Source organism: Phalacrocorax carbo, chromosome 1, assembly GCF_963921805.1.
Source record: "Phalacrocorax carbo chromosome 1, bPhaCar2.1, whole genome shotgun sequence".
NCBI classification, from domain to species: domain Eukaryota; kingdom Metazoa; phylum Chordata; class Aves; order Suliformes; family Phalacrocoracidae; genus Phalacrocorax; species Phalacrocorax carbo.
Genome location: NC_087513.1, coordinates 44619535 through 44645566, shown reverse-complemented (window position 1 = coordinate 44645566; position 26032 = coordinate 44619535). Strand labels below are relative to the sequence as shown.

The 26032-nt window shown below is 37.3% G+C and overlaps 1 protein-coding gene across 3 annotated transcripts in view; it reads right to left on the bottom strand.

Moving 5' to 3' along the window:
• The window catches only part of PTPRQ (protein tyrosine phosphatase receptor type Q), a 145119-nt gene that overhangs the window by 79209 nt on the left and 39878 nt on the right, over positions 1-26032 (bottom strand). For all 3 annotated transcript variants that reach the window (XM_064450170.1, XM_064450180.1, XM_064450185.1), the window contains exons 21-34: positions 25482-25551; positions 23202-23401; positions 21516-21765; positions 18208-18336; positions 17296-17442; positions 15439-15611; positions 13176-13386; positions 11328-11480; positions 11032-11211; positions 9932-10039; positions 8055-8336; positions 4903-5085; positions 4146-4247; positions 1575-1695 (exon numbers count right to left, since the gene is read on the bottom strand). In XM_064450170.1, the coding sequence (XP_064306240.1) occupies positions 1575-1695; positions 4146-4247; positions 4903-5085; positions 8055-8336; positions 9932-10039; positions 11032-11211; positions 11328-11480; positions 13176-13386; positions 15439-15611; positions 17296-17442; positions 18208-18336; positions 21516-21765; positions 23202-23401; positions 25482-25551 (2309 nt within the window). The remainder of the gene's footprint in view (positions 1-1574; positions 1696-4145; positions 4248-4902; positions 5086-8054; positions 8337-9931; positions 10040-11031; positions 11212-11327; positions 11481-13175; positions 13387-15438; positions 15612-17295; positions 17443-18207; positions 18337-21515; positions 21766-23201; positions 23402-25481; positions 25552-26032) is intronic.

Genomic DNA, 26032 nt, shown 5'->3' with positions numbered 1-26032 from the left:
AATGCATTTTATGAAGTTGTATAGACAATTCTGTTAAATACTTAAAATTCCCCTGCTTCCTCCTCCCATCCAGAAAAAACCCTCCAAGGAAGGAGTGAAGTTGTGGCTCCTTTGAAGACAACGGGAGTTTTTCTCCCATGTCCTTGCCTCAAGATGATACTTAATGCCTCTCTAATTTTAGATACGGGACAGTAAGGACAGAGTAAGGACAATGTGGAAGGAAAAAGGACAAGGCTTACTGCAACAAGTTATGTGGTTGCTTAGTTCAAATAATTGATGGATCAATTAACAGTTTTTTTAAAATAATTGTTACTAACTCATTTGTCATAATAAAAGCAGTAAGCTTTAAGGCAACAAAAGGATGAAAAGTTGTATAACGTCAAGTCTCTGATCACAGCCTGTATCAAAATCATAATCCTTATCGTGAAGTAACTCTTTTCTAACTAGAGGATAGTCTTCAGTTTAATGTTTTTTGTGGTTAAAGAGCACCAGACCTTGCCAATACAGTGGAAGTAACAAGACAAGCCAAATTTAACTTTTCTGGAAAGAAAAGCTCACTCCTGTTCACTTTATCACTAACTTAACTAGAAGCTATAGTTTTTTAAAAAATTCAATATGAACTGAGGCCAAACCCTACCCCAAAACTGTCAAGTAACATTAAAATAACAAACGTAAGCTTAATCATAGTGTGTTTATAATGACTGCTGATTTGCATATCTGGTTCACGCTAGCATTTCCTTCCTGCACCTTAGCAGAGGCAATACAATGGTACAGAATGAATGGAATATACTAAAAGTGTCAAATTAGAAAATCTTTTCACTCCCAGTAGAAGTTATACATAGCTCTTTGAAGAGATGCCACATCACTAGACCAAACTATGTTATGCAGAGAATAGGACAGAAACTGCAAGTTTTAAAGTGACAAAACTCCTTTTTAAAGGTGAAAAAAGATCCCAGGAGGGATGACAGGGAAAGAAAAAACAGATTAGGGAAGAAGAAAGGATAGATAGAAAAAAGATAACACAGTAAATGAAAAATATCTGTTGAAAAATATCTGTTAAAAAATACTCATTTGCTATGAATAAATACAAAATACAACAATACACATAACTAATAGCGCATACCAAGACTTTTAACATTGCTCTGACACACTTCCTACAAAAGGAAGCAATATTTCTCAATTTTAAGCCTATTTCAAATTTCCTTGACAATTTAGCATAGGCTTGTGCTCTGCCTTACAATAGGCCTAATTAATTAGAATGTAATGAAAACAGTCACCATGCTCTAATTTAAATTTGAATTCATTTACCATAACATAACCTTTAGAAAAATATTGAAAATGTTTACAAAATATTTAATACTCCAATTTTCAGCTACTGCATTATATCTGAATTTGTATATATAAAAAGCCAGTAGTTTCATTAAACAAAAGGCTAGCCTTTGTATTTACAAAAGGCTGGATGAATATTTGTTCTCCAAAAACATGTAATCAACACATTGTGTAAGAAAAACCTAACATTCCTGATAGGTTACAGATTAATATTTATCCTCAGAACTACTTCCAGAAAATCTTACCAGACGTAAACTGTGTAATAGAGGATAATTCCATTTGGCTCCAGCGGAGGTTTCCATGACAACTTCACAGTGACACCCGACAACTGTTTTACGGAGAGGGATTCTGGAGGAGAACTTGGAGCTATAAAATGAGAGAACAGGACACAACATCTTGTTAAACAGCTAAGATCGATGGGATACGCAGCATCCTTAAATAGGCTTTTAATTATTTGTGATGGAAAGTGAACTTTGTACTACACTGGTACAGTATCCATCAACTAATGTTAAGGCGCAGCTTCTTTTCCTTTTTCTGACAGATAATAAAAGAAGATTTTGCATGGTGGTGTTAGAACATCTGTTTCTGTGATTCAATGGAAAAAGTTCTTCATGAGAAAACAGAGCAACGGGTAGGTCACAGTGATTCACCTACCGTCCAAGTACATTGCTGTAATTTTTTTCCCCCCTTCTAATAAAAGCAAGAGCTTTATAGGTTTGAACACATGTAAAATATAGCAAAATTGTTCCCCTGAGGAAAAAGAGGTGCTGTAAAGAATCATACAAAGCACCAAAAGGTGGAAAAATGAATAAGCATGACATTGAGAGATGATAAAAATCTGGGGTACTAGGCAGCAGTAAAATCTATTCACTCCATCAAATAAGGACCACATTCATACATTTAACATTTCACAAGGGCAAATATAAAGACAGGCATTGACTGAGACCCTTAAAATTCATTGCAAAATGAACTCTACATGACACCATATCACAACTGTGTAGGGAGACAATGTGAGTAAATGAAAATGTTAGACCATGTATGATTTAATTCTAAAGTTTATATAAATATTGCTGAGAAAAAAAGATACGTAATGCGTGATAATGCTTTGTATTAGCAAGTTACTGAGAAGTAAATCTTTTCTCTTCATCATGATTCACAGATATATGTATCACTACAAAATAATATTACAATTACTTTTGTTTTTCTCAAATTAAACCAAAGAGCATCATGCACTAAAAATTCAGGTCATAGCTGTAGTCATGCATGAAAATTGAGAATATGAGCATAGCTATTAGCAAATCTATGAAACATTTGGTCTGAATCTTGGAACACTGTGTTCCTGCGAATAAAGAACATGTGGTGTATTATAAATATTGTTGTTTTTCAGTTGTTCCTTCTTTCACTATCCCAAAGGCTGGCATAAAGGATTTAGAACTCTGTTCATTTAAGAAAAAATATTTTTCATGAACAAAGGTTTACTGAATTCAGCGAATGTCTGTATTTACTAGCGAAAAGGGTGACAGCTGTATTTAGTGTTTTACTTGTTATATTATCCTCAGTGGCTACATAATAAAAGATCTGTCATACTGTGAATGTCATGTCTTCCTGACATATCTAGTTCATTCTACAGTTCTTATTCAGAGGATATTTTTTCTGAAGAATAGACTCTACATTTCTCTAAATAAAAATACTCTAGACAAAAGATGGATTCATGCAAATTAGCTGTTCCCAGTGTGCGCCAGCAACATTACTCTTAAGCAAAGGTTTATTATTGGCAGCATGAATGTAAATCCATCAACATCTTGGAGATTTGCAAAGATCCGTTATTATCAAAAGTTGGATGTTAGGCAAGTCAGTGCTCCCTAAGACATGAAAAGAGACTTAATTTGGGAATGGCTGGTGGGATGTTTGTGTCAATGCTACTTTAGTCCAGGTTCCCAGAGACTTGCCCAATAAGCAATGGATAGGGACAGACACAGATTCCTCCAAAATGTTATTCACAGCACCTAAGTTAAGATTCTGCTTTGAAATTTTTTCTGAATTCCCCCTCCAGAAACTACAGAGGGGGCCACTGATAACTTCCTGCAACTAAATTGGGTACAAATATAATTTTAAAGTTCCTCTGCTGATTTGTGACCTACCATACTAATTAACAGAGGATGCAATGACTGTGTTCTACCCTCAGCCTGCAGCGCAGAACACTCCCTTGCTCAATCTGGAAGTCCAGAACTACAGATGATAGACTTCTGAGTATTTTCATGTTATTTTTTGTGATATTAATTGCCCATGGCAGGGAGTGATCTTTAAGGTCTGTTCCAACCCAATCCATTCTATGATTAATGATTTTACATCTATAAATGTATCTGCACATGCATCTGTTCAGAAGAATCAAAAAGTCTCCAAACAAAAGAACCAGAAATGGCCCTGGACCATTCAAGCTGCCTTTCAGTGGTTTTCCCATTCTCCAGCTCTCACATGTCTGCAGAACCAAACACAATTTTTAATTCTACCATGTGGTGTATTAGATTAAAATAATATTAGTAAATTAAGATTCTTCAAATTCATAAGATATTGGTAAGACCAAATGTCCATGCAGAGCAATTGTGCTATTTCACATAGCTTGTACTGATGAATATATTAAATAACAGATAGATAGATAGATGTGTTGTTTATGTGTAGATAGATACAGATACCAATACAGAGACATAATTGCAAAAAAAAAGTACATGAAACCTACACATATCTGACATGAAGTGTAAGATTAGTTTAAGGCTACAGGCAGACAATGATACATTGCAATTTCTGTTCTGACTTACCATCTTCATCAGTCAGTATATGCAGAGGTGCACTACGAAGGCCCTCCCCCATTGTGGTACTAGCAGACACTTCTACAGTATATTCTGTATATTTCTTTAAATCTAAATAAAGAAGAAGAATTCAGTAAACCAGGTACTGAGTGGGCCAAATTAGGGTTTTTAACAGACCATAAGTAGTTTTGAAGTGCTGAATAGGCCCATCATTTACACTGATCTATGTCTTTAGAAACTGAAATAAGCATTAGGAAAACTTGAACATAAAGTATTCTTCATGACCAAAAGAAGGGGCAAAGCCCTAATTCCCAGTTTGTCTTTGGTTGTACTCTGAAAACTTACTGGTTAAGGTACTGAGCTCCCAGCATTAACTGCTGTGTCATGCCTCAGTAATAATGACAGAACACAGAAAAAGATGCAAAGGTGAGTGGAAAGGGAAGTTACTTATTTTTATCCAGAATAAGATCAGAAAGGTATGTAGGTGACTTCAGTGTTTCCTTTGTTACAGTGATAGACATTCAAAGAAATCTAGTGATGTTCCTTGTACTTTGAACTAAAATACAATGGGATATACGTTAGACTCTATACCGATTGTGGTCCATTCCACAACATTACTGCAGGACACAAACAGGTAGCATATAACTTTACGTACAGACAAGAAGGATCGTGTCCAACCAATGAACTAATCAATTTGCATCTGTCTGCTGATCCTTTCTCAGAACAATTTACAATTGCCATAAGTTCCAGATCATTATATACTGGCCTGTAATACGTAGTGTCAGAAGTGTGGTGTTTATGACTCTCTGTTCGGTTCCATTAGTTCTCTTGAGATATATTGTGTAGGTCTGTATGATTCCATTGGGAATGGATGGTGGAAAAAATGATAATTCAATTTCCATGGATGAGATGTTCTTATAGGTTATGTTTTCTGGTGCGGAATCAGGAACTAGAAGATAAAATTTAGACTCATGGAAAATTCCAGTCAGTTTCATTGATTTATTTAGCATTTGCTTAAACTGGATTAAATTAAACACATTGTAAACATTTTGATTTTTATCCTCTTTTTTGTACAAAATAAATTTTTAAAAAGAGGCTGAATTGTAAGATCAAAAACACATGACAGACACACACTGTAACAAGGTACAGGTCATTCTTAAAAAAAAAATAAAATAAAATATATTGATGGAAATCAACTTAACATGTCAGATAAAAAATCTGGAGCATGACGCTAAACTTACCTTCTAACACCCCATAACTACCACTGCAATCCTCCAAGCTGAGCATTTTTAGGAGATTTTCCATGTCGTACGTCTATAATATATACTTTGTATCAGCAACCTGCATTTTCTTCCTTTTCCCTGGGTGATCTATAGAAACTGTATGAATACTTGTATGGAAAAACAAAGGGAGCCTAACATATTGCCGAAAGGGCTTTGAGAGCATCCCCCTCCGGGAGGTTTGGCTGCTGAGGCTCAGGGCCAGCTTAGCAATAGCGTGGCCGAGGGCTGCCTCCTCCTCACTGGTGACACACTCCCAGGCAATGCTGCAGTGAGGCTGCAGCTAGGGTTGACCACTGACCTCTGGGAGCTGCTTTCAGCTGGGGCTCTCGTGCTTTGTCCCTGTCTAAGCTACATCTCCTGCTGCATCGCTGCCATGGCTGTGCTTGGCCATGTACCCACTGAGCTAGTCCTCGACTTGCAGCCTGATGTCGCAGCCTGACCTCAGCTTGGCCCCATCACTACAAACCTGCCCAGCTGTCACTGGGCTCTGTCTGACTTGTTTAGTGTCACTGAACCTGCTAACTCACTTTCCTGGCTCGACCTCAGACCTGCCTCATCACTGTGCAGTGTTTGTCAATCTGGACTCTGGGCTGCCCTTGGCTGCCACCCCAGACCTGCCCTGCTCCCTTCACTGGGGGTTGGTGGGACTACTAGTGGCTTGTGAGGCCCCTGCCCAGCTGGCCCAGGGACCCCCTCGGCTCTTGGCTCCCCAACTCTTATAGAGCAGCTGGCCCTTGCTGTGTCATGACAAATCGGTTTTTGTGTGTATGTGTCCGTCTGTCCCCAAATGAATACTTGTGTATGTTTTCCATTATCCAAAATTGGTCTGCTAGAATAATATACCTTATTCCAGAAAATCATAATCATACAATGACAGCACAATTTGCTCAAAAGGTCAAGTAAGGCATGGGTATGGCTTAGGCTGCCCTAAACATTCTCATAAATGTACTCACATTTGATGAAACTCCACATTCAAAAATATAAATAATTTCTGCCTAAGCAATATCCAGAAAGGGAATAACTGCCATAAGAGGCAGTGAAATCAGCCCACAATTCTGCCTAATTTCATGGTAGAATAGTAACAGAGAACTCCCAAGAGCTCTTCAAACACATCAGCCCATTAATAGGTTGTGTTTCACTCAAAATGCTCTATCCTCCAGACCCTCCCTTGTTTTTATTCTTCACATCTCAGATGTTTTTCCAGCTTCTCATCTCTATCAAAGGCAGCTGGAATTCAAATTTTTTGCTCTGAGCATCAGGGGAGTTAGGCACTGAGAAAGAACTAAATGCCTTAAAGTACAATTTAGACAAAAGTTGGATGTCTAAGTTAGAGAGAGCAATAAAAAAGGTTATGTCTAAGGACATTGGATTAGCAGAGCAGGTGCCTACATACCTAAGTATCTGACCAAAAAACCATCCTAAGAAGTAGCACAATGTCTTGGCAGAGCTAGCTTTGTGCTTCTATTATGACTACTGTTTTATGCAATCTAAAAACTAGGTGTTTGTGTCCCTATTCCTTAAAAACTTGACTTGTTAGGCAGGCCTAGACCACAACTCCTTCACACATGAAAAATCCAAGTTCATTTCAGAAACAAGGAGGAGAAGGAACTCAGTGATTCCACCGTGTCTTAACAATCAAGGAGCATCTCCCTGCCCCTTCTGAGAGACATCAATACGTGCGTGTCTTTCCTTACTGAAAAAAGTGTAATAAACAGAGCATGCTTCTAGATACAGATAAAGTAGGCAGTCGTCTGAGGTAGCAATTGGTGAAGATGGCAAAAGGCCCCCAAAAAAGGATGATAATCATACTAGTGCTACCTGGATATGGCTGAGTCCTAAAGGAAACTAACCTTCCTGTCTGTCTCCCCAGCTACCTTCAATTCCTGAGAATACAGTTTAACCAAATCATCTATTCCTCCATGTAAACCATTATGTTCAGTATTTTCTCCATTACCTGTGCTGTTCAGCTCCACTGATTTAATGACCCTCTGTTGATATTTTATATTCCTTTCCCTACCTTGTTCTACCTTAGAGCTACTTATTCGAAGTCTCTTTCTATGCCTTGTTACACCACTTTAATGTTCGTCCTTCCCAATCCTCACTTCTAAATTTACTTCCCTTTCTTGGAAAAGCTTCATCTACTCTAATCCTCTGCTATTTTGTTTTATCTGTATGTTCTCCAAAATATATCTAGTAACATAAAGAACTTTGTTTGCTTCGAAATAGCACTTATCTGTGAATTCAGATTTTCTTTAACTGTTAGGATTGAATTCTTATAAAATTCCAGTTCATAACTTGAATTCCAAATTGCACTCACTTTTTGAAACCCCTCCTTTCTAATAAAAAATTATTTTCCTGCAAGCACAAGGAATCTTCCAGGACAAATAGTAAAATATTAAAATATATAAAGTCCATCAGGCACAGAACTTTCCGCTATTTTCTTTACCTCTTAGTCTTCCTTACTATTTCCTTACTTTTGCTTTTATATAAGAGAGAAAACAGGGTTCAAACTTACTGCTTTGCAAAGCAAATACATACTTGTAAAATTAATTAAACTGATCTCCCGGGCATCAAAGGTCACCATAAAGCAGTTGATTGTGGAAAATTTACATTTTTAAAAAAACTCTATCCTCACCCGTTTCAGAAGTTCTCACCAGAAGTGGGAAAGATGACTGATTCCCATGGCCAGCTCTGGTGAATGCCTTTACAGAGATGTTGTAGAGAGTATATGGCTTCATTTCACTTAGTGATATACTTGTCGATGAGGCATTTTTAATAAATAAATAACTGGAATCACTGTACAGAACTTCATAGTGAGTTATGAGACCATTAGGCTGCTCAGGTGGTAACCATCTCAGATTTATTTCCGTTGCAGTTACATTTATTAACTCTACATTTTGGGGTGGGGAGTCTGGTTCTGCAATACAGAAATCAAAGAGAAAAAACTTCTGAGACTTTCAATTAATTGCATACAGGACTGATCTCAGAAACATACTGGATCCTAACATGTATATTACCTAACTGTACCAAAAGGGATTCACTCACTCACCCACCTTCTCAAAGCCTTACTGCTTTTCCTCCCAGTTAATTTCTGTATGTCTTCTTTTCCACTCATAAAGCCAGGCATCTTTTTGTGTCCCTGACACCTTAGCTTTTCTGGAATTTCTCTTCTCATTCACTTATAAGTCTACCCCAAACTGCATTTATTAAGAAAAAATTTTCTTCTATCTGCTGCTGTCACGTGGAATGATCCTTCAAATCCCCTCACTGCCTTCCTCAAATTCAAGTTCTTTAAATTTAACTGAATGCCATCTTACTACTTTCTTCTTAAATAACCACCCATCTTATTTCATTCAACCAAACACTGAATCAAGAAAGGCATTGTAACTAAATTGCCTTTAGTTTACTGACACAGCTGCTAACTGATGACCATGAAGACCCCACTGTAAATCTCCCATGCACTGGTGTGAAGGTCATGCACAAAACAAGTCCAGCTCTGGGGTGGTGTGTTGGCTAAATCTACTGGCAGTGTATGAGTTCATGTGACTCCACTGAGCTAATAATGCATGGAAGTGTTGAAGGAGTGAGTGGGCTGCACTTATGAATCAAATCAGCTCTGAATGTCGACCTTGATTCCTCTGAAGGCTTCACCCTTTACAAGCACTTTAAGTTTTGCTGTTTAATTTGATATTTTGGTTGATTGGTTATTTACTTCGGTAAAAACTGGAAATTGCTGAAACTAGTGAGAATATAAACCTGATATAAATGAGAAATGATTAAGGTTTAATAATCATGACTCAGCTCTGTAAATCAAATTCCTGTGTTCTCTTTGTAGAGGCCAACAGCAACTTCAGCTACTGGCCTTGTGCCTTCATGGGTGGAGACTGCCTTGTTAGCAAGCAAGGAAGATCCAGAAATCTTAATGAGGTAGTATTATACCCTACATTAAAACTATTGATCAGTCTTAAAATGAACAAAGCCCCAAACCTGTACAAAAACAACTGCATATAGTATCATTCAGTACAAAAAAACCCCCTCAATTTATCAGCAGCTCTGCTTATAGACAGCAACATGGGCTCTGAATTGTTGAAAGCTGCCATTTCCAGATGCTTCAAGCTTCAAAACCAACCTAATTTCCATATGATAACATTAAAAAAAAAAAAAAAAAAGAGAAGCTGGAGTCCCAAAGATAATTGTTTATTGTTTAGACAGGACACTCAAGGGACACTCTCTTTTCAGTGAAGGAACCTTAGCTCTGCAGCTTTCTTCCCATTTGTCTACCAGAGCTGAAATTAGTTGATTGCTGCTCATGCTGCAGCTTTCATCCTTATTTCTAGCACTTAACAAAAAATGGGCTGAATAAAGTAATTTACTGATAGAAGACTAATAATTTCAACAAAATTTATTTTATTTGTACACTTTCTTCCCCTCATTATGTATGTGCTCAGTCTCCCAAAGAAGTGCAAACTTCAATAGCGAAATAAAATAATAATTTACAAACACTGTATTTACCATCTTCAAGGGTTCTCACGAAAACATCATTCTCTTCAGACAATGCACTTTCTCCAATTGTGGTAGAGGCAGCGACCCTCATTTTATAATTGGTGTACTTTTTTAAACCTAAAAAGATTAAGTTAAAAAATCTTGACTGTTGACTTCTTAAACATGTATTTTTTCCTCATATCTATTTATAAAACTATAAAAATGTTACTGTTCTAAGAGTTTTTGATACACATTTACACCTAAAAGGTAGAATATGTATAATACCATTTATTTCCAGAGACCCAAAAAGCACTTAGTCAAATCAACATATGTTGAAGTAAGTCAGCCAGCTTCAACCCTGTAAATAGCTTTAAGAATTTATTTTCCAAAACAAAGGATGTGTTCGTGTACATCCAAATATGTGCTTTGATTCTATATGCATGACTAAACAACCGGCGCAGACAAGTTAAAGTTCTCACCACAGACCCAAACACCTACTTCCTTCCTTTTACTTTTAGTTTTGCTCTCAGAGGGGTTTTTTTGTTTTAAAAAAGCAGCCAAGGGTATGAGACTCGCAAGAGCCAACCCAGTTCTCCCTCTCTGCTCATCTGCAGAGAGCTGAATGTCATAATAAATGCCTAAAACCCCATGAGGAATGCATTTTCTTCAATTACTATCAAAATTATCACCTTAAAAGAAGAAAAGTATTATGTCGGACAAATACTGTGAAAAAAAAATTCCAGTCTGAAAAAGAATTGACAATTTAGGCATATTTTCTTATGTGGAAAGAAATGGCTGAGGAAGAAAATCAAGGAGAAATCCATTTCACAAATTACTACTCAGTAGTGTTCACAAATTACTACTTGGCACATTTCAGAGCTTACTGCTTGTCTTACCTAGTCCTCTCCTCCCATCTCACATTCCCTACATACCCCTCCAGAGCAGACAAATCTGTCAGTAGTGTCCCAGCCTTGCTTTTGCATGCAGTGGTGTAGGGGGTGTGCGTGTGGATGGGGAACATTTGGTCCACCCACCTTGCAAATGGCTACATTACATACAGTTGGAAAAAATAATTTGGTATAATGTATTTGCACTATATTAGGGTTATTTTTAATCAAATTGCACTGTACCTGTCATAAGTAAGCTGTTGTTCAAAGTTGTTGTGTGGAATGCTCTTTTTGTATCCAGTTCCATTGCATAAACAGTATAATGAATAATCTTCCCATTGGGATTTGCTGGAGGATCCCAATAGAGCAAAACAGAGGAGGAGCTAATATTCTTGTAAGATATGTTTTGTACTGAGCTTGGAACTTAAATGAAAACAGAAAAACAGAACAGTAAGCGAAGAAATTATTTAAAAAATTTTAAAGCTCTCAGTGAGTAATGTGCATTAACTTTGATAGTAACAAGAATTACAACATTTTACCTTGTTCACGTGTTCTGACCATAAGAACTGATGGTGGTCCTTCTCCAACGGCAGTGAAAGCGGACACACTGATTGTGTAGTCTGTGAAAGGTATGAGGCCCTTTATAACATATGACAGCTCTTCAGCCAAAATGTTAATGGTATACTGATTATCTGTGATGAAATGGAAAGAAACAGTTATTTTTTTCCTTCTGCATTCTAAATTCACTTTGACATGGTGAGCTGGAACTATTTTACTGCAAAAGAACTTTCTCGGCCATTACAAAAATATAAAGAAGCATTTACACTCCACCTCTTAACTCAATTGATGACAGGCTGTTATAGGTCCGTTTTCATGTGTACAATAGATAGATTGGCCTAGATGAAAGAATGAACGAGCAAGAACTAAAACCATGAGGTTTATACTGACAGCTATGTACAAAAAAAATTGAGAGAAATCTCCAAGTAACTAGGAAAAGGCATACTTGTAGATGGCATAGTCTCTCCGGTGACTTCAGAACCATGGCTCCTAAGCTGATGGAGCTTTTAATTTTGTTTTTAATGTTTTTTAATTAAGAAAGACAGATTCTCTCATCCTTGCCCTCCCAACAGTGCTATAATAACTATACTTGAAATGGCTCCCCTCTTGAATCCCTTCACACTGGTATTTTGAGCAGAAGAGTTAGGGTCAGGAGAATGAAAAAGTCATACATGCCCACAAAGAGTTTTTAGTGCATCTGCATTAAAGTTCAAAGTCAGCTACAACCCAACTGTGCTAGTCAAAATCATCTGTTATAAAGCAGCCATTATGCCACTGTGACATGAGAAACTGTGGGTGCTTCACATAGCTGAGTATCAGGCTCAGAGTTTTGTGAGACTGGCATTAAAATGGAGGCATCTAAAAATCGGCAGACCCAGTTGAAAATTTGACTGTCAACACATTTAACTACTATAATAACTCCTATAAAATAATACTTTTATGCTAGATTACAACAAACGCTCTCTGAAATCTATTCTCCAGCAACACAGACATCTTTTAGCAACTCAATACCTCAAGCGGAATGAGACCATAAAAAGAAGATTCACATTTAAAGCACTGTATGTTTCTCTGTATGACAAGGAAGATTCTTCAGGATTAATACAGTACAGAAAAGATCTACTGTAGTTTAAACTAATGGATTAAATTCTGGTTTTAGATACTGCTGTATATGGAGGAATTTGGTGACTCTAATAAAAAAAATCAAAAAATAAAAACTTGACTTTCTCTCTACTGTTCAAAACTCACTGTAAAAATTTAGAGTGTTATTTTAAGTCCCTGCCTGTCAACTGAGGCCTGCTTAATGATTTGTAAATATCCATACTTGGTAAAGAAACACTGGTCCATTGATAATACAGAACAAGTGTACACACTAATGACATCACCATGTCATGGGGTCATCTCCACCTGTTTGTCACCCATATAGCAAAGTTGTAACTTTTTGACCTATTTACCTTCACTGACATTTGAAAACCTATTAGTCAAAAGGCTTAGAAAAATCAAGGTCTCTGAAGGGCTTGGAGATATGTTAATCCCTGACAATCACACCTGCTTTGGCAACTGTAATAACTGATTGTCTATGCAGCTTGGCTGATGGCTTTCGGGTGCTCCTTTCACTAGGAAGAAGGTCAGCTGGGTGACAAGGGGCTAGTTCCTGCCTGTGTGGCATTCCCATTTGCTTCAGAAGGTTATTTGGTAGTAAAAAAATCCGACTCCAGCAAATGACCCATTCATAATTTGCTTGAACCATGTGCTAAAGATCATATCTGGGACAGTGATGGGGGTCCTTCAGAACAAAGGAGCAGATAGAAAAATATCCTAAAATATCTTACCCAGAGCAGAATGTAATTCTGCAGCTCCATTTATAGCAGGCAAATTATCACCAGACACACTTGTAAATATTACTGGGGAAGCTGTCTGAATGCTGGGAAACATTTCAGCTGAACCTTCATATAAATCATTGTCTGTTTCCATTGAATTCCAAGTGGGAGAAGGTTTGATATTTTCATTTATCATGTATGGTTCCAAAGAATTGATCAAATACTAAAAATTAGAAATATAAAAATAAATCACAAACTTCATCATCACTAAACTATGTAATTAAATTTATATATAATATAGACTAGGCCCTGAAGAAAAGGAATAAAAGGTTGACTAGATCGATGAGAGGGAATAAAGGGAGGTGGAGAGAAACAGAAGCTAATGAAATAAAGGGAAGGGGTCAAATAAGGCAGTATAGATGTGAAAATGGAGAGTAAAAGGGAGGTAAGTGATATAGCGGTCCATAGGACAGAGGAGGCAAAAGACAAACGTTGGAAAAGGATGGCAGTAGATTTGTAAGGGGAGCAAGAACTACAAAGAGAGGAACAAAAGCAGAACAGAAAGGAGAGACAGCCTAGAGCATGGGTACAAAATTGTGTGTAAGCACTAGATCATTATGCCCCTTCAGAATCTGGGACCAAACCCAGGACTCCAGTGTCTCTAAATTGTTCCACTGTCGTCTGTGAACGTTCCCCACTCACACATATGGCCCACTTCACTGCCAGAAAGAGATGCTTTTACAGTGATGTAACTAATACACATTAGCTCTCTCCCTACAGACTCTGAGTGGAGAGAGGGCAAAGCAGCTTTGCTGCTGCTGTAACTAGGAGTTATGAACCACAGGCAGAGATAGAGATACAGCATCGATCTCAGCTAAGTACCAACAGGTAAAAGCTATAGATGCCTCATCTTCACCAACATTTTATAGCAAAATAGTAACCCATGTGGAAATACTTTTTTTGCCTCCGGGGATTTTCCACTTGTAAGATAACAGCCTTTTATTGCTACTAGTTACTGAGTACTGTTAGTGCTGTGGATCTGACAGTTCAAATCCTGTAGATGCTCTAAGCTTGGGTCAATGGGGTTCTAAGTAAAGTAATGTTTGTTATGGTTTGTTCTGGTTTTTAATTAGAAAATGATGCACAGTAAACTATAGTAAAGCAGACATGATGCTAAATTAAGAACTCAAAAATTAGGAAATCCTGTCATTAAAACATGTCCATACAGATAATTTTCATTTTTTTCTGTATCTGTACTATGATACAATCTTTAATTATAGAGTTATATACTTTCATTTTCCAAGAATGCCTGCTTGGTTTATGAACGGATTCTTATCCTCATTTTTTTCCCCTTACTCCTTATTTAATATTTGGCTCTAGGGCTCTATTTGATATATACCATTCAACTTGAAAGCAAACTCCTTCATCGAGCTCTACATCAAAAAATTAGATTCTGTGTCAGATCCAGAGAAAGACACCATTGTCTAAAAAATAAACAAAAAAAATTATTCAAACTTTGGGCACCTATGTTCAAAATTAAGACCAAAAAGCCCTGCCTCAGAAAGTACTCAATCCTGAGCTGAATGTTTGCTGGGGTCTACAGTTCTGTTCTGCCCCATGTAAGCATGTAGAGCGAGCACATCAGTACCCAAAATCCAGAAGCTAGACTGACTGACAGCATAAGTCTCCTAAAAGATTTGATCTGGTATTGTGCACAGATATCCTTAATATACAGCCATAGCATGGAGTTCAACACATAGTATCAGACATGTAAATTCAAGGATATGAATGGGGAAGAAAGTTTAGTGGTGTTTGCCTTGCAAGCAGAGCACTTGACCAGCCTTGGGAGACTTATGTTGAATGCACTTCTCCATAGGATTCACACCCACGTCTTCCAAGAGTTTGCCTGAGCAGCTTTGTATCGCTCTAGGCACCTAAACCTGTACTCTTACTATTAGGTCACCTTATGCTGCCAAGAACTCAAGGGCTGGAAGGGATAGTAAGACTGTGGGCTATGGCTTCCTGCCTTCAGTAGCTAAGAAATCCTGGATCATTTTATCAGAATTATTTATTGTTTTCATGTTATGGAAACAGCATTATTAAATCTCCCTAAAACCCAGCCAGAGAAAGAGGGGTGCGGTGAGGAAGGTGGCTTTTAGAAGCATTGAAAACTCATCTGTGGTGGTTAATGCTACGTTCTGTACCTGTTGGATATGACAGAGAAGCAAAGTTAATCTAGCAAAGAAATCCATATTAAAAAAAAAAACCTAAACACCTTATTTTTTCCTCTGAGAATAGTGTTTTCCAGAGTCACCTCTGTTTCCTGCACATGTACTTTAACTCTATACTGGGTAACGATTCCATTTGGTTGTCGTGGCTTCCTCCAAACAATTTTTATATATGTGGCTTCCACTTCTGTTAGATGTAAATCTGATACAGCACCTGGGACTAAACGTTCAAGAAGAAAATTAATTAAACACCACTGATTATTACAAGCATTTTCAGCACTGTGTGCAAAGTACAATGGGCTTTTAAGCAGAACGTACATCCTTATCTTTTGAGCGACTCCTGTGCAGGTAGAGCATGTGCTTGTTTTTTTTAGCAAGCAAGTTACAGTTCTAAAAATATGCACACAGTTTTTTGACATATATGACATATGTACGAATGTGATCAAATCCTCAGATGATGTGAATCAGGACAGCTCTGCTGAAGTCCTGCACTGGAAGCAAGGCGACCTTTGCTAGCTTACTGTAGGGTACCTCAAGTACATTGAAAATGAAAGCTTAATCCTAAATTCATCAAAATCATACAAGAATGAAGTAAAAAGATGAAAAAAAGAGAACATGATACATCTTGTTCATTTCACTTTTGTAACAGTTTTTGTTCCAATTTCCCCTTTTTATCACTATGCAGTAATAATGATACTGTACTTTACATGGGACTGCCAGATATGGGTAACATTTATATTCAAAAGAATGATTTTCAGATTTGATATGAAAAATATTTTTTCCTAATATACCACAGGAAAAGACAAACTTGGAATTACTTGCATAATAAGCATTTGTAGATTTGGCATTAAAATGAGATGTTCTATATGACCCTAAAAATAAACCCAAAACATCAAAATCCCCTTTGGCTTCCAATAGCGAGTTTTGACAGAAGATGTCTAAACTGGCTGTACTGAGGCAGGCCATCTCTGGAAATTGTCTCTGAGAGCTGACAAAAGCAGATCCTTTGGATACTTCAGGAAAGAGTATGATAAATAAGGATAGGCGTTCCTCCTACTGTTACGCCTTGACAGCAAACATTGCAGCAATCACAGGTTGAGAGGTTTTCTAAATTCGTGCTGTGTGGCATAAACACAACACAAAAATAACCATCTTGAAACCGCCTGTCACACACTGATTCCCAAATTTTTCTGGTTGCATCCTCAGCTGCAGACCAATACTCCTGCCCAGTCTCATAAAGACATATAAACAGACACATAAAGACACAACTGCATTTCTGTAGAGCACAGGACTCTCACCTGGTGAGCCGGCTACTGGGAGCCAGAGCTCCCAAACCACAGAGGCGGCGGCTCAGGGGCAGAACTAACCACTCGATTGCCTCGGTCTCGGGTCTGTCTTAGAGCTATGGTCCCTGGTAAACGTGTCGCCGTTAGAAACTGTCATGGGGCCTTAGATTTGGTGAAAATTAAGTCAAAGGAGGTGTTTAATAAGATACATTCGGGGCTGAACAAACCAGCCCGTGTGGAGGGGGCGGGATCCTGCGCTGTTCTTTCCCTTCCACTTGCTGCCATCTAACGGGTAAGAGGGGGACCGGCAACTTAATTACCATGTCTAAAAAAAACTACTTTCATTCAGGCAGAAACTACGTTTCTTTCACAATCTCTGAAGGCTTCTGATAGCAAGTGCATTTAGTGATAGTGTATGAACTCGAAAAAAAATGGAGAAATAAATCTACATAATAAATTTTCAGCTTATTTATCTCATTATCTTATTACCCTTCTCTTGTAAGACTTTTACTAAATATCCATTAATTCTTCTGCAAAGTACTTTAAAGACTTTGAATGGAAAACTGGAACCACTTATCACGTACAGCCCATTTACTTCCCTTCTTTATGCTCACTTACCATCTGCAGGAGTGAAAACTGTAAGGTTAGTCTTTGGCCCCACCCCAGCACTTGTCTCAGCACCAACATACACGTTGTATGTTGTGAACGGCACAAGGTTACTAAACACAAACTTAAGATCTTTTGTGCTGTTATCCAGAATACGACCTGGAATGAAAAATGAAGAGATTCTATCTCAAAAATTAAAACAGTCCTTTATTTGCCTATCATAAATATAGCTACTTTCCAGGATGATGAACAAAGAAAAGCCAAATTTATTTGTGAAAAAGCCAGTCTAGCATCGACCTCATTGGAAATAATACTGAATGCCTGAAAAAAATCACCCCAAACCATCTCAAGAAGATATGGCATTTAAGAGGTGGGACTTTTTTTTCATAAATTAATTTCTATTGCTTTTCCTGTGTGGTCCCATAAAACCATTAGCATATAGGACATTAACTTCTTGCTTAACTACAGGCAGTTATGTAATTTATTTACACATACATCTGAGTTTAAAAAAAAAATCACAAAAACATCAAAACAGACTCATACAGTTGTTTGTATACTACACAGGAATGACAATCCTCCAGAAATCTTTAACAGGAAGAGAAAAGAGCAAAGGTAAGATACAGAATGATTTGGAGACATAAGCACCCTTACCCAGCTGTGAGCTTAGCATGCCATCTCTCTAAAAGAGTGAGGAAAGTTGGTTTCCTCCACTCTTAAGAATATCTAATGTGAATTTCATAGCGTACTCTTCCTCATGATGGACAGACTTTTCCCTTAAAGGTAATCTAAAATCTATTAAAATTCTAATAGTAAAAAGGATACACAGACTGCTTTCAAATACTCATTCTTGATTGGCAGGGACACTTAGAATACAACTGTAAGGAAATAATAACAAAAAAGAAAAAAAAATCAATTCAGACTTACCAGATGGTCCATACAGCTCAACTCTGTAACTAAACTTTCCTGTTACTATGGTTGGTGGGTCCCACATCACTGAGAAAGACTTTGCTGTGATGTTGCTCTTGACAAAATTTTGTGGTGGATCTTCTGGAACTTAAGCAATATTGGAAAAAGTCTTTGAACATACAATAATTTATATTAGGATTTCCAAGAACCATATATCAGGCAATTAATTTTATATATAAACATTCAATCTTCTGAAGGGAAGCTACATTAAAAGCACATCTCATTAAAATGACTTATTCTTATTTCATTTCTTTTTTAAGGTAATGCTTACAAAATGTGTCAAGATTTCTGGTAGTATGTAAATAATCCTTAAAAGGCAAAGGTGGCAGGGATTCTACCAAGTTTAGCATGAACTTCATAATGATATAGATTCCATGCAGAAGATGTTCAAATACAATTGTGATGCTCAGCAATCCAAAGGTCACATTGGGTACGTTTTTCTTCCGTGAACAGGTTGTTTTTTCATATGGACAATACTTTATATTGAAGACTTTTGACAGCACTAATGACATACTCTACTATCCAAAAAGATAAACCTGGAAACAATGAAGCTTGCAAAAACACTGCATCCTTGAGTAATTTTCTGTTTTCATGAAACCGCTTGCATAAATTAAATGAATCCCATACTCAAGTGATTATGGAATCTGATCTCTGTCCTTTCTAAAGTCTACCTTACTGTACTGATAAATTAATGAGAGATTCCTATTGAGATAAAAATCTGAATCCAAAGACAGCTAAAGGATGTACAATATTTTACATCCATATGATTTTCAAAAGTGCTGCATACCCAAGTAAACTTATGGAAAATGCTTGATATAAATGTCTACAAAAATCAGGTCTTACTATGTCATGTGTGAGATTAAACCAATACAGAGATCTAGACTGATCCTGTAAACAAATATGCAAGTTAACTAGCATATTATTTCTTAAAAAGTACTATTTTCTTTTGTAAAAACTAATGTACAAACTAAAGAAATAAAAAATCCAGTCATTCCTAAAAGATATGCTATAGATTGGTCAGTAGAGACTACTTAAACATGCTTAGCTACGCAAATTGCATCAGCTACAGTTGGACATAATTCTGAAATACCATCTTAAGAGCCCATTCTTTTTTCAAGGTATAAATCTTTTTCTCTTTGTAGAAGTAGCCTCCCCTTGACAGCCATCCCAGCAAATGAAATATTTGCATGCTAGGTTTTCAAAAAATATTTATAATGATGCATTTTTAAATGCTTTAAAGTAGTAGCCTCTTTTTCAAAAATCAAAGCAAGAAAAATATCTCTGTAAAGAACACAGGAGAGCTTTAGCATGGCTCAGGAAATTCTGGTTGGAGGGGCAGAAATAATTTTCAACATTTTAAAATGGAACACCAAAGAGCTATACAGTAGCGACATATATCGTCTTCCTCTATGTGGTGAGAAGAACATGACAACAACTCCATGTCATGCTCCTGTATGGGCAGGAAAGTGATCTTTGAAATAAATGCTTCCACCGCCCCACCTGCTATCACAAACTATAATCTATCAATTCCTCTCCCTCAACCCTCATCCCAGGCACTCCATTGGAGGACGGAAATGTGAGGGTTTGGAGGAGGTGGCTCGTGTGACACTAAAGAGATTCTTGTAAGAACCAAGACATTTGGAAGAGGGAAGTAGATTTCAGTAATTACAGACTGGACAATGGCACTTGATACTGGAGTGGGGACCTGTTACAATAATTGCAAAGCAACACTCCTAAATCATGATTTTACTATATAGGCTACATAGAAAAATACAAACTTTAGCATGAAGAAACATCTTTCCCACTGAAGCAAATGAAAGGTAAGAAAAGAAAAATAACGAGGCAAAATGCCTATTAACTGAAATGCCTGCCTAACAAATCACCAACCAGCTCTATGGTCAGCCTCCGAACAGGCTCCCTGGTACACAGGCATGCAGGACCCGCAGGGGAGCAGCACTTCAGCAAGCACCTGAATGCTTGTAAGGAGAAGATCTAACAGAGGTGGAAGGAACAGGAACAGAAGCTTGGGTGTGCCAGCGTGCTCCTAAGAGGAAGGACTTACTGAAACTTGGGTCATGAGGGCTGACTGTTGGTGTTCAGTGGCTCAGGGCACCGCACACTTTCACCCACGCCGACCACTAAGAAAACCTCCCTTTTCCCAGACCATGGTTTAATGGATGAACCCTCGCTGTTAAAGTCACCCGGTAAGCAAGGATGGAAAATCTTATCTTTCAAACAGCTGACATCTTTCTATGTACTTGGCAGAACTAAACCCCACTGCAAAAGCTCTTCATCACTTTCCAAGGCTTTCTTATTACCAACACACCTATCTCAGGATGTTAATATGTGAAAAATAAACTGGAAATTAGCCCTGAGATCGTTAGAACAGAGATTATCCAAAACTTCATTAACCCTAGACAGAACAGCAAACTAGGGATATTTTAATTCTAGCAAAGCAATTCAAATGAACAGCGCTAAGAGAGAATTACATTTCTTTTAATCTGAACAGTGCTATGAATTCTGGATGTATGAAAGGGGAGCCCAGGAACATCAAACTGTGTCTGGCAAAAGAATGATGTACTAGGAAACAGAGCGCCAGAGTAACATTTCTCTGGAACACCTTTTTGGTATGGCTCTATTAATAATGTTGCTCACTACCTAAGCCTTTATAAAACCCCTGCTCCTGGACAACCTTCGTTTCCAGTTCTAACTTCTCAGTGCATTGCAGGTAACCCAAAATCAGCTTTCCTAGCATCTGAAGATTTCTTCAGCAACGAACAACTTTCTGCAATAGGCCCAGACTGAGGAACCTTGGGACAGGAGTTTTCTTCATACTGCTTATTCTTCCACAACGGCAAAGAAGCTTTAAGTGAGTTGCTATGTATACAATACACATACTTTTTGAATACCATGCCTGACACCTTTTCTCTTCATCTCTGTTTTTAATTCTCCTTCCCTTATGCCATTAATTGCTGCTTTTAAATTATCCTCAGTTTTTCATAAAATTTAATCTGTCCTGAGCATAGTTTGGTATCTTTTAATAATAACTGAACTGCCACTCACTGTACGTTATTAGGTACATTAACAGTTATATACACTTTCAGTTGATTCCATCAGGTAAAATTAAGTAATCATTTGAATACAAGAGCATGATACAGATAAAGACAGATTCGGACTGAAGTACCTTGCAACATAACTTCAGACTGATATTTTGAAATTTTCATATGAATCTGAGAACTTTATTTCGATTTGAAAGCAGTATATACCTGATTCTGGTGTCCGGACAATTGCACTGTCAATGTAACCTGCTTCAGTGGTAACTGCAGAGACTTCAAATAGATAGGTGGTATATGGCCTGAGGTTAGTTATAACAAAACTAATTGGTTCATTCCAAACAGAGCTCATTTGACTCGGTTCCTCTGTACTTGGTGTAACCGTAGTCCGCGAAGGAATTGTGGATTTGCCAAAAGTAGTTGAAGGAGTGGTAGTACTCCACAAAAATGATTCACTGTTATCCTATAAAGACAAAATATGACATATGACAAGCTGCATCTATAACCTATAACTGTAAATACACTAGCTCAAAAAAGGCAGACCACCTTTGAAACAAAATCATCCAAAACCAGTTCTCTGTTTTATATTTCAATCTCCAAATTTAGGTTATAATTTCATTAGCTGACATTGCTAGTACATCCTGTTAGTGACAGTATTAGAGTTTCTTGCCTTATCCCACAAGTTCTCAAATCTGACTGAACAGAAGCAACTCTCTAGGATTCATTTAATTATTCCCAGAGTCGATTTTCAGTGTTTAGTCTCCCTCTCAAAAAAAAAAAAAGCCCCACAGTGAGGTCCTTCTACATCGCATGTATGTATGTATACATACATATATAGCATACATATATCCATATATAATGGATGAGACCAGACAGAGGTTTCCTAATCATACTGTCAGGAGACCCCTCTGAAAAACTGCTAGGCATTACAATAACCAAAGCTTATGATTCAGTAGGTGGCAGCCTCTCTTCTCAGTGCTGAATTAAATCAGCCTGGTGTTGGGAACCTTCACAATGCATAAGATGATCTTCCAAATAAAATCTGAAACCAAAGTCCTGATAATTGTTATCACTTAAAACTCCACTTTTAATTAAAGTACTAAGCCTAGCATCCTGGGGGAAAAAAAACAAAAAAAAGAAAAAAAAAAAAGTTAGGCAGCTTGACATCTGAATAATCTCAACACTCTGCTCAGAATAAAGAGGAAAAGGAGAATAAACACTGGAAAAGGTAATTTTCTTCAAGAAATTCTGCAAGGTATGCATTGGTCACAGGTCTGAATCCAATGAATACTCAAAATCCAGAAATATTCCCATGAATGCTTACAACTCAGACTAGAAACAGTTTATGAAAAAATCACTCTGCTAATAGTGGGTCTCCTTATTTCAATATGGAAAGTACTTAAATAATGTTGTAATGTCACAAATAATGTTTAAACGTGTGAATGTGAAAAACACACTTAAAATACATAAAGCATTATCATACTATATATAAAAAATAAGATATTAACATTACACTATGTCTGCACTGGCAAAAAAAAAATCCTGTTTTTTCTAATTGAATGCTGTAAAAAACCACAAAAATTTAAAAAATTAAAGCTAAGAAAAATTGAAAATTACCTATTTCTTCATTTTTTGTTAAGACACCAAATTGACCCTTTCTTAATATTTTTACTTTGATTAAACTGAGCTCTTCAAGGAAAAGTATTCTATTTAAACTAATTTGGACAGAAAGCTTTTTCAACCATGACATCCTGCCTTAGCCCTAAGTTTGTAAAGTATTTGGGATTGTTCTGAAAAGCAAGCCTCCACATTTTTTATGTCTCAAAATACACATACAAATGTAAAACTATATTCTGCGGCTTGAGTTTATTTCTAACTTAAAAGGTTTATAGCACTTACATTACATTCTGGTAACCTCCCAGACAGAAGGTCCTCTACTTTAACCAAGACATCTTTCACTACAATTCCACTTCTTGCATGTTTCACACTGATCTTGAAACTAGTTATTTTTCCATTTGGTTGCCGAGGGAGAAACCAGATCAGATTTACAGCTGAATAATTTAAGGCTTCAACTGTGAGATTCACTACTTTACCTGGAGCTTGAAAACAAAACAAATGAAGGCAGTAAGACATACTTTTCTTCTCAGCACTGGAAAGAAAAAATTCCCCCCCACTTTTTTTTTTGTAATGCCTTTTCTAGCTTCCAAACCCTAAAGCAAATAAATAACAACCATTCACAAACGCATGTAAAGTAGCTGATATGCAACCAGCTCTTTTCCAATCTAGTTTAAGTGAGATATATAATTACTTCAGTCTCATAATAATATAGTAATTGGTTTGGTCAACTTAAAAATACTCTTCCTAGAAGCAACTCATCTACTGTGTCAGAAGTAGCAAATTTTTGCCCACTTCTGTTTGTTTAAGAGCACATGACAGCACTGGGTGTTTTATTTCACTTCACCTGTGTCACCTTTTCAGCTGGATATAGATTTTTGGTAGCTTTAAATAGCTCAGTTTTATTTGATTATTCACTACTACTACAGAAATGGTGTTCTTTGTATCAGTGACAGTTTGCCAGTCCTTTTGTCGAAGCATCTGTACTAATCACAGCACGAAGGAATGGGATGCAGCATCTAAATTAGATTTTACAAGCCATGTGAACCTCCCTGAGAATTAGAGCACTGTAGCGCTCCCTTAGTCCTGCCTGCATGGCATGGGCAGTAGATGTTCCTGTGACAGCTAGCCTTAGTACTAAGGAGAAAAGGGTTATGCTGCCTTAAAAATATACACATATACATGTGTCTGCAATCACAGATCTTCCACAGCTGAATTGAGACAGATCCTCCAAGCCTCATTCAGCCCTTGCTTAGGCCCTGCTCAATCTTTGGCAGGTCCTTCACTCCTCTCCCCCTCCTCACTGACTACAGCCTTTGTATTTAAATAATTATACTTCTGTCTAACTTTCCTACTTTAAACTGCACCTCTTCATGTTGATCAAGATGTTGGGGTTTCTTTAACCATCAAAGGAAAAGTTAAAAAAAAAAAAGTCGAGAAGTATAAAAGTATCAGTGACACAGAACTCTCACCTAGAATTTGACGACACCTTCCAATTACATTTATAATAAGGGATTTCAGCTTTAATAAAATGTGAGCAGAAATGCATCAAAAAGTAAAAAGCTGATGTTCTCCTATGGAGAAACACTGATGTCTCTGTCAAACATGAGTAAACAAAGCTCACAGAAATAAGGTTTTTTACCAACAATAACATACAAAGAATAGTTAAAAACAATGATTTTGCATAGCTCCACATGGCAAGTTTACTACCCCTTCTCATACTTCATTTCATAACTCTTTGCATTATGCCAGAAATCTTATGCAGAGTGATGATATCCTGCCATTAACTGAGACGCGGCACCCTGCGGTTTGCACAGCTATGGAAACTAATCCGGAGTCCTAAACTCAGAGGGATGGTCGCCACCACGGCAGCACAAATTCTATATTCCACTAGGACTTGTTCACCCCAATATCGCTGGCCTGGTGCCAGCTCTTCAGCCAAGCTCAACTGCTCCTGGAGTGAGGAGGACTACAAACACTTAATGAATAAAGAGTATGCAAATTCAGACTATCATTTTTTAATCTTCAAAACCATCAAGTCAAATTTTCCTTTCAGCCATGTTTGGTTGTTGGGCTTTTTTTTTCAGAATTAAGAAGTAAAAACTTAGTAAAATATGTTCTGTGCTGGGCTTTGTAGAGAAGGCACTTGACTCCAACACTAAACAAATATGGCTTGACATAAGCAGACAATGAGAGAGCTGATCCCACAACAGTCAGTCTCCTAATACTGCTGCAGGCAAGAGCGGATGGGTCCACTTGATAGTTAGCTCTGCTCTCCTGTGACCTTGCTTTCTGGAAGCAGCCTGTCTAGAAACTGGCATAGGAAAACCCCAACAGAAACAGACTTTGCATATGAGAAACCCCCAAATGTGCACACCCTAAATGCTGTTACTAGCAAATAGGACAAAATACACCTTTTCCACTGAGTGAGAGAATAAGACAAGAATTACAATTTTTTTCTAAACGCATCAGAATTTGTTCAAGTATGAAATGTGTCGTGGATACTTTATTTGAACAAATTAGAGAAGCTTTAATTAAAATAATGAGCAGCTTTATTAAAATTACCACTTTCTGCAGTCTGAAAAAGAAAAGGATTGCTAAATACTCCAACACCAGCACTGTTCTCAGCAGCAACCTACAGGGAGAAAAAAAAGCCACATTAGAGAATCTACAGGATATATAGTTTCAGGGACTATGAAAATCTTAAGGATACACAGAGGTTCACCTTCTAGCTTTTATACAAATTAATATGCCTTTCATAGCTGTATTGTTTAATTTATACACAACATATAAATGTGAAAAATAAAATAGAATAATTATGAAACAGTGTAACAAATTGAGAAAATCACATGCGACTATCCACACTTCAGAAGTGCTGAATCCCTATTTTATGTTAAAGTCAACAGCAAGAATAACATCAGTAACACTCCTTTTCCTTATGAAGATTCACTTAAACCACCTGCCCTGTTCTTATTTCACTCATTCTATAACTTAAAGGAGCAAAAAGGAAAACAGGTCCTCTTTTATTTCTTAAACTCCTGAAGGATAGCGAGAGCAGGTCGCCCTCCCTCAGAACTGAAACCCAAAGAAAGCATGTTTTAAACTAAAGGAGGGTA